This window comes from Aphanomyces astaci (genome assembly GCF_000520075.1).
Source record: "Aphanomyces astaci strain APO3 unplaced genomic scaffold supercont1.260, whole genome shotgun sequence".
NCBI classification, from domain to species: Eukaryota; Oomycota; class Saprolegniomycetes; order Saprolegniales; family Verrucalvaceae; genus Aphanomyces; species Aphanomyces astaci.
In genome coordinates this window covers 1-7,553 of record NW_009798523.1, presented here as the reverse complement: position 1 = coordinate 7,553, position 7,553 = coordinate 1, and the positions used below count along the sequence as shown (strand labels likewise).

Genomic DNA, 7,553 nt, shown 5'->3' with positions numbered 1-7,553 from the left:
ACCTTCAACGAATCCACAGCAATTCGTAGCCACACATAGAAACCATGCGGCGAACATGCTATATTGAAGGCGTGATTTCAACACGGCCCTCGACGGGTATTTTGCCCCACTACAGTTGTCTTGTACTTGTATACTAACGTTAGTAGTAGTATAGTAACAAGCAAAACATTGACGACAACTTTGTCCGAATGCGAAATGCATCACACCAGATATAGCATTACAGTACTGTACTTGTATGGTACGGTAGTACTAGTCGTTGCAGGCAAACGCTATCACAAGACGGCCAGTGACAGCGTGCGTGACCACGAGAGTTTGAAAAATCCAGTTGTTGGATCCAACTATACCAGAGACGCACACCATCATGGTCCGAATGTGACCCCCTCCCTCCTCTCTCATCTTGTATGAAAAATTTCACCCCAACACCATTGTTCAATTGGCTACGATGGACGTGAAGCGGCCGATTGTGGATTTGGAAGAGCGCGTGTCGTTCGTGCACTCGACGGCGGACAAGGACGTCCAAGGCGAGTACGCGGACGTCAAGACGCCGGGGGATCTCGAAGGGGGTGCCCTAGTCGCCGGGGGGGCGCTGAGCCTCATGTCTCGTGAGGCCATGGGGCTCTTGTCCCAGTACGCCGCCATCGGGGTCGTGCTCAACATGCTCCCGTCGCTCAGCTACCCCCTCTTCACGGCCTACCTCAACATGGAAGGGTACCAAACGTCCTCGTACGGGGTGCTCGTGACCATCGGGTACTCGTACAAGGTGTTCTTTGGCATGTTGTCCGACTGCTTCCCCATCTTTGGCTACCGCCGCAAGCCGTGGATGCTCATCGGGTGGACCACGACGATGATTTGTTTGTCGATTCTGACGTTTTCGAGCTTTGGCACGCCGTTTTGCGACCGCGAAAAGACCAAGTACTGCGGCAAGGCGCTGGAAACGGTCCCGGCCTCGGAGCTCAAGCACTTCAACTTGAGCGCCCCCGACCAAGGCATGTTCTACATCATGGTGTCGATGGTGGCGTCCATCGCGTACATCATCGCCGCGTGCGCGTCGGACGCAATGGTCGTCGAGTACGCCCAGCGCGAGCCCGAGGCCATCCGCGGTCGCGTGCAAACGGCCATCTACGTGGTCCGCACCATCAGCGGCATTGCGTCGTCGGTCACGATCGGGTTCGGTTTGAACGGACCCAACTACGGCGGGTCGTTCGGCTTTGCAATCTCGCCCAATGTTCCGTACGGTATCTGCTTGATTCCGTGCGTGCTGGCCGTGATCGCGACGCTGACGCTGGTCGTGGACAAGAAGACGCCCGGCGTGCCGTTCCGCGAGTGGTGCGCCAACTTTTGGGAGCTGCTGCAGCACCGCGTGATGTGGCAGATCTGTTTGTTCCGTGTGGTCGTGAGTGGTCTGCAGTCGATCGGGGCTACCCCCGGGTCGCTCATCTCGCTGTACTGGGCCAAGGTGGAGCCCATCAACAACGCCGTGATGGACCTCGCGAGCAGCGCCATTTTCATTGCCACGCTCTCGGCCGTGGGCAAGTGGGGCCTCGCTTGGAACTGGCGGGTCATGATTGCATTCGGCACCCTCGGGGTCATGATCATCGACGGCCCCGTGCTGTTCTTGACCATCTGGGACGTCGTGCGCAACCAGTGGTTTTACACGGGCGCGACGCTGGCCGACACGATTCCCGCGGGGGTCCGCTTCATCGTGTCCACGTACTGCGCCGTGGAAGTGGCGGATGTGGGGAACGAAGGCGCCACGTACGGCCTCATCACGACCATTGCCAACCTCATGGGGCCCATCGGGTCGGTCGTGTACAAGTACATTGACTCGTACTTTAAGGTGTTTGCGAATGATATCAAGAGGGATTCGGACGAAGTGCGCTGGGACGTGTCGTACGTGTACTTTATCTCGTACGGGTGCAAGATCATGTCGTTGTTTGGGCTGTTGTTGTTGCCGCCCCAGAAGAAGGAGATGCAAGAACTCAAGCGCAAGGGTGGCAAGAGCAAGGTCGCCGGCGCGTTGATCATCATCGGGTACTTTGTGTGCATTTCGTTCTCCATGACGAGCAGCATCATGGCCATCTACCCATCCACCAAGTGCTACCGCATCGCGGGTGGCAACGGCAAAGTCGACGCCAACGGCAAGTGCTTGAAGAGATAAACTCGTCGGTCGTGTCGTGTACAGTAGTAGTAGGAGTATTGGAATACATATTGCGTCTTGTGGTGTCAATCCTGTGTTGTGTATCCAGCGGAAACCACATGAGCAAAGACGAAGACCCTAACTAGTTCTAGGGATAACTAAATTCAGTACAACAGTCACCACTGGTAGCGCTCATTTCTAGTGGACATATGTACTGTACACTATCCCCTCAGCTCCAGCGAGGCTACCTAGTGCCACCCTGTGATGTCAACACAGTACCACAAACGTGATGTGTATAGTTCACTCGATTTACCGAGTCACTCCAGAGCCAACAAATGATTGCAAATGTTTAAAGTGGTCGTTTGATACAGTAGTTTGTTAACATGACATGACTGCCAGAGAGTCGTTGGTGAAGATGCAGGCCTCGGAGGCGGCGACGATGGCGTCAGCACGACGTTGGCCGTGATGCCCAACTCGATCGAGACACTTTCGTAGCAGGACGCAATGACAGTGGCTATTTCACTGGTCTGACACCACATGTGCGGCACAGACCTGTGATAGGATTGCCGAGGGCACCCCCCGCACTTGACCATCACAAGACCGTGGAGCTTCTTCCTCAACAACTCCTTGGCTTCAGCCAGGCCAAACGTAGCTCCATGTTTGAACGTCATCGCATGTGTGACACTGACCGCCACGCGAGTCCCGCGTATGATGATCTGCATTTCCGTCACGACATCGATGGCACCAAACTGCCAGTTCATGTACTCCATCGATAACGCTTCCGACACTTCGCTCTGACCGCCAGAGTTGGGCTCCCGAAGGACCAACCACTCACAGCAGCTGCATCGAAGAAGCCTTCTGGGCGGAATATCGTACAAACTAGTCACGGTAGAGTTGTTGGCAGCACAACCGCGATTGGCGCTTTCCACGGGTGTGGTTGCATGAGCATGCGGAAGCTATCGACGTCGAACGCTGTGTTGTGTCTCGAGTGGCATGACAAGAGCAAGTTGAGCAATGCCTCAAGTCTCAAACGTTGTTCACGTCACACTACAACTAGCCAATCGACATAGAGAAATAGGAATGTTGGTTTCCACTTAAGTTTCACAGTTTGCGACAACAGACTCATCACAGTATGGGATGACAATACTTGTCTGGCAACACTGCATGTTATCGAATGACCGATCATAAATATGGCGAGGACTCAACAGAGTGCCTCTACACCACCGCGGGGGTCGTGGGGTTTGTTGTCTCCAGAGGCCAGCCCAGCCTAGTTCTGCGCTAAGTCCTGTGACCGACCCACCCCCCACATTTTTGTTGTCGTGTGGGGCGACGTCACATTGTTCTATTCGCGCATCAAAGGCTCGGCTTGTCCATTCCATCTGGCTCCCCCTAACCCTGTCACAGCCAAGATCGTCGTCGGTGAGGAGGCACAAGACAATACACCGCTTCGATCAAACCTAACGGGGTATTGCCTGGACTATATACGAGAGATATCCGTGGCCCGACACTCAAACAGTACGAGGAAAGTTGCCCCCCTTCATAGCCCCAAGTACATTCACTCACACGACGTGACGACGACGAAAATAGCTCAGGGGAACACAGGGGGACACTACATGGGGAATTAGCCATGTACTCTATTGCATGGCCTTGGATGGTAACAAGGCCAAACCCTCTGTAATACATTGTCAGCACATACCCCTTGAAACAATGTAACACTTGTAGTTAACAACAATATTCAACGGCCCGATAATTTCACGCTCCGTTCAAACACTACTACTACCCGGTATGGATTTGTAGCCAGTACAGTAATAGTTCAATCCCATGTTTATGAGTACTACACAGCCAACACCTCCGAATTGAATGCGAAAATTCACCTGTTGGCTAGTACTAGTCAGCAAAACTCCAAGTCGATGGAACACGTTGCTTCTTTTCTTTCAACAGTTAGACTAGAGCGTAAGCAGTACTACGAGCTCGTCCATGTTAGAAGGCCAAGACCTTGCAATGCACATTCAACCAACACGCCAATCAGGTGTTATGCTACTGATAGTCAGAATTAAGCCAACATGACAAGCTTATGACTGGTCGTCGCCTTGCGTAGCGTGCGCTCGTTGCGAATAATCGGTACAAGGACCAATTCTACCGACAGCCCCACAAACCACACGATGGACGTGACGAAGAAGCAGTAGCGATATCCGTACGCTTCCACGAGGTACCCGCCCACGACGGACGTGCCGCAGAAGCAGAACATGGTGAGGCTCTCCAGCGCATTCCACCGACCGCGCCATTCCTTGGCCACATGGTCCATGAGTATCGACGACCGTAGCGGTAGTGAACTGCGCATGATGGATGTCCTACGCCAATATTCCATCGTGATTGAGATGATATATATATATAGTTGCAGAATATATATATATGTACCGAAGGAGGAAGAGGACAATTTCAAACCACATCGACTCGCCGTACGTAAACGCCATCAGGACCGCCGCCGCCATAACACGAGTCGCCACCACAGTTTCAATGTCGCCAATTTTTCTATCATTTGTCAATAGTTCAGTGTATGACGATTTTCCAAATGGACGTAATATATATATATTTGAGTACATGTACGACAATCAATCACACAATCGTACTTGGACACAAGGCGAGCGAGGGGTGTCGTCACGAGCACCAGTATTTGCTGCACTAGCACGAGCAAGTTGATGCTGGACGGCGTGAGGCCGTAGTCGTTTTGAAGGAACAGCGGCAAAAACACAATCGAGAGCCCGCTGCCGTTGAACATGATAAAGTCAGTGCAGAAGAGGATCACTGGAACATGGCGAGGCCCGAGGCACAGAAATGTGTTGACAGTGCTCATGTCCACGTCATCGTTTTCTTCTACAACAGGGAGTGTTTTGGTCAGCAAGTATAGTTTATACAAATATATATACTACGTAGTATATACAGTACGTGATCATCCATGCATATATATATATATTTCATGCACATATATATACTTGATGTATCATGCGTTTATACATACATATATGTATATATCATGCATTTATACATATATATATCATGTATTTATACATATGTATATATATCATGCATTTATACATATATTTATCATTCATTTATACATATATATATCATGCATTTATACATATATATATCATGCATTTATACATATATATATCATGCATTTATACATATATATATCATGTATTTATGCATATATATATATATATATCATGCATTTGTACATATCTATATATTACAAATATACATATCTGCCGTCACAGGAGGATCATCCACGCATGTATTATATGTGTATACTAACGTTAGTATACATTTGTCATATAAACTATCCAAGTCAATTGGAACGACAACTCACCTGACAAAAGACCAGGTGACGACACCACCAGCCGCGTTTTCTCGCCTTGTTCTGACCGATGGCCATCTTGGATTTCTTCGAGTTGGCATAAGTCCCCGTTGTCTTCGACGTATGACAACGCTCGTACTTTCCGAGACGATGGGGTTGTAAGGCCAGTTGTGGGGGAGGACGGTTGATGCGCAGGTTTGATGTTTTCATAGGCCAAGTCGTCGTTGAAAAAGAACAGAGACACAATGCCGGGGGTGCCGATGACTAGCCCCCCGCAGAGCACCCACTGGAGCCCCGAGAGCGACCACGAATCGCCGTAGAAGAGGAAGAAGATCACGCTGGCCAGCGGCCCAACCATCCCGCTCAAGTTCATGAGCATGTACCGAATCGTAAACGGCACCTCGCGCTCACCCTGCGGCACCGAGTCGGCAAAGATGGCTTCCAACGCCGGTCGCTGCAATGCAAAGTACGCGCCCCAACATCCGTACGTCACGTACAGCAACGGCATGTGTCCCTACGACCATCGCATGGCGTTGTCCCATGTCAAATTTGCCATGTGGTTGGGTGATTCAAACGCAACGACGTACCATCAGATACGACGTCATACTCAACACGACACAGCCAAGGCCAAGCACACCCGCGGCTTTCAAGACCGTGTCGCGGCGGAAGCGGTCGCTGGCGTACCCTCCAGGGATGGCCATGAAGAGCCGCACGAGCCCGTTGATGCCCGTGACGAGCCCCACGGGTTCGTTGGATCCCGTCAAGACAAACACGTAGCCCGCGAGCACCTGGTCCAGCAAGATGCTACGGCACGACCAGAAGAACAGCGTGTACACGTACGCAAGCCATACATTGTGCTCGATACGCTGGAAGTACGTGGCCACTTGTGCTACACCAACAACCATGTCGTCCACGGAATATCGAATAATGTGTGCAAAGATCGCTAGTAATCTCCAAAGGGTACAGTTGTACTACGTTCGTGGATAAATAACGTCGAAATCGGAGAAAAACGTGGTTATTCAACTTCCGTTAAACAATCCACGACTAATAAGTACGGTACCATTGGCCCTCTCGATCGGTTTTATAAATAAACGTGAAACACGTAATGTTGTGTTTGATTACGCACAATAACGTTAACATTATGATTGACATGTCCGCACGGCACAATGATGGTCCCTCGATCCAAGAACATTCCAAGGGTAATCACAAAAAAGATTATGGCCAACAGTGGAAGACATCATAACCGTAACCAACACAACAATTGATCCATGCGTCGTGCGCGTTGCTCCAGGAATGAACCTGTGCTCGTTCGATTGTAGCCGCTCTGTCGACGGTAGTGTTCTTTCCGAACTCACACTCTGTCACATCCTTTTCGACTGTGTACAGTACTCGGACGCAAGGATTTCAAGAACAGCGTAAGTATTAATAAGTAGTAAGTACTACACCATTTTACAGTTAAGTTGGACGAATGCCCGATGTATTTGGCCGTGTGCCCGGTATAATTTTCCATGTGCGCCTATTTAATTAGGCACACCGTCATGCCCGATATATTTGGCGGTGTGCGCCCCGCTATACTAATTAGTCGTGTGCTCAAGTACTGTAATTGGCCATCTGCCCGATGAATTGTGTCGTATAAAAATGGAATAAATAACTCAAATAATTATATTTTTTCATGGAGTGCAAATCAGTTTTGGTGGAAACACCTTGTGGCTGAAGTTTGGGCACACAAATTAGCCAATCAATGAAAGGTAATTTTTAACCTAACCGCCCAAAAATATGCAAATGGGTATACAAATACTAAGCTTAAAATGATGCACCTTGAAACTCTTGTTTTACCTGGTAAGCTGTAGTAGACCACTCAACCAATTATTGGGTCACTCACACAGTGCACAGCACATTCGGAATTGACGAAGTGACTTCCGAAATTGTGTCGTATAAAACATTGTGATTGGCTATTTCGTAACTGACGCAGTCATTTCCAATCGCTCCAAGTGGTTTCCATTGTGTGAGGTGATATCGTAAAGCACTGTGGTAAGTGTGAAAGACTTGGTAAGA

The 7,553-nt window shown here is 49.8% G+C and overlaps 3 protein-coding genes across 3 annotated transcripts; 1 reads left to right on the top strand and 2 right to left on the bottom strand.

Annotated features, from left to right (window-relative positions):
- Positions 1–442: 442 nt before the first annotated feature.
- H257_18903 (hypothetical protein) lies at positions 443–2,158 on the top strand (the record flags this gene model as incomplete). The annotated part of the gene is made up of 1 exon (XM_009848042.1): positions 443–2,158. One exon carries the CDS (start codon positions 443–445, stop codon positions 2,156–2,158), a length of 1,716 nt encoding a protein of 571 aa, XP_009846344.1.
- Positions 2,159–2,454: 296 nt separating this feature from the next.
- On the bottom strand, positions 2,455–3,168 carry H257_18902 (hypothetical protein; the record flags this gene model as incomplete). Its single annotated transcript, XM_009848041.1, has 1 exon — positions 2,455–3,168. The coding sequence occupies exon 1, from the start codon at positions 2,905–2,907 to the stop codon at positions 2,455–2,457; it is 453 nt and encodes a 150-aa protein (XP_009846343.1). The 5' UTR covers positions 2,908–3,168.
- Positions 3,169–4,045: 877 nt separating this feature from the next.
- H257_18901 (hypothetical protein) lies at positions 4,046–6,414 on the bottom strand. Its single transcript, XM_009848040.1, has 5 exons — positions 6,086–6,414; positions 5,511–6,012; positions 4,768–5,011; positions 4,556–4,669; positions 4,046–4,488 (listed from the first exon to the last, which is right to left on the bottom strand). Exons 1-5 carry the CDS (start codon positions 6,401–6,403, stop codon positions 4,191–4,193), a joined length of 1,476 nt encoding a protein of 491 aa, XP_009846342.1. The 5' UTR covers positions 6,404–6,414; the 3' UTR covers positions 4,046–4,190.
- Between the last annotated feature and the right edge of the window lie 1,139 nt (positions 6,415–7,553).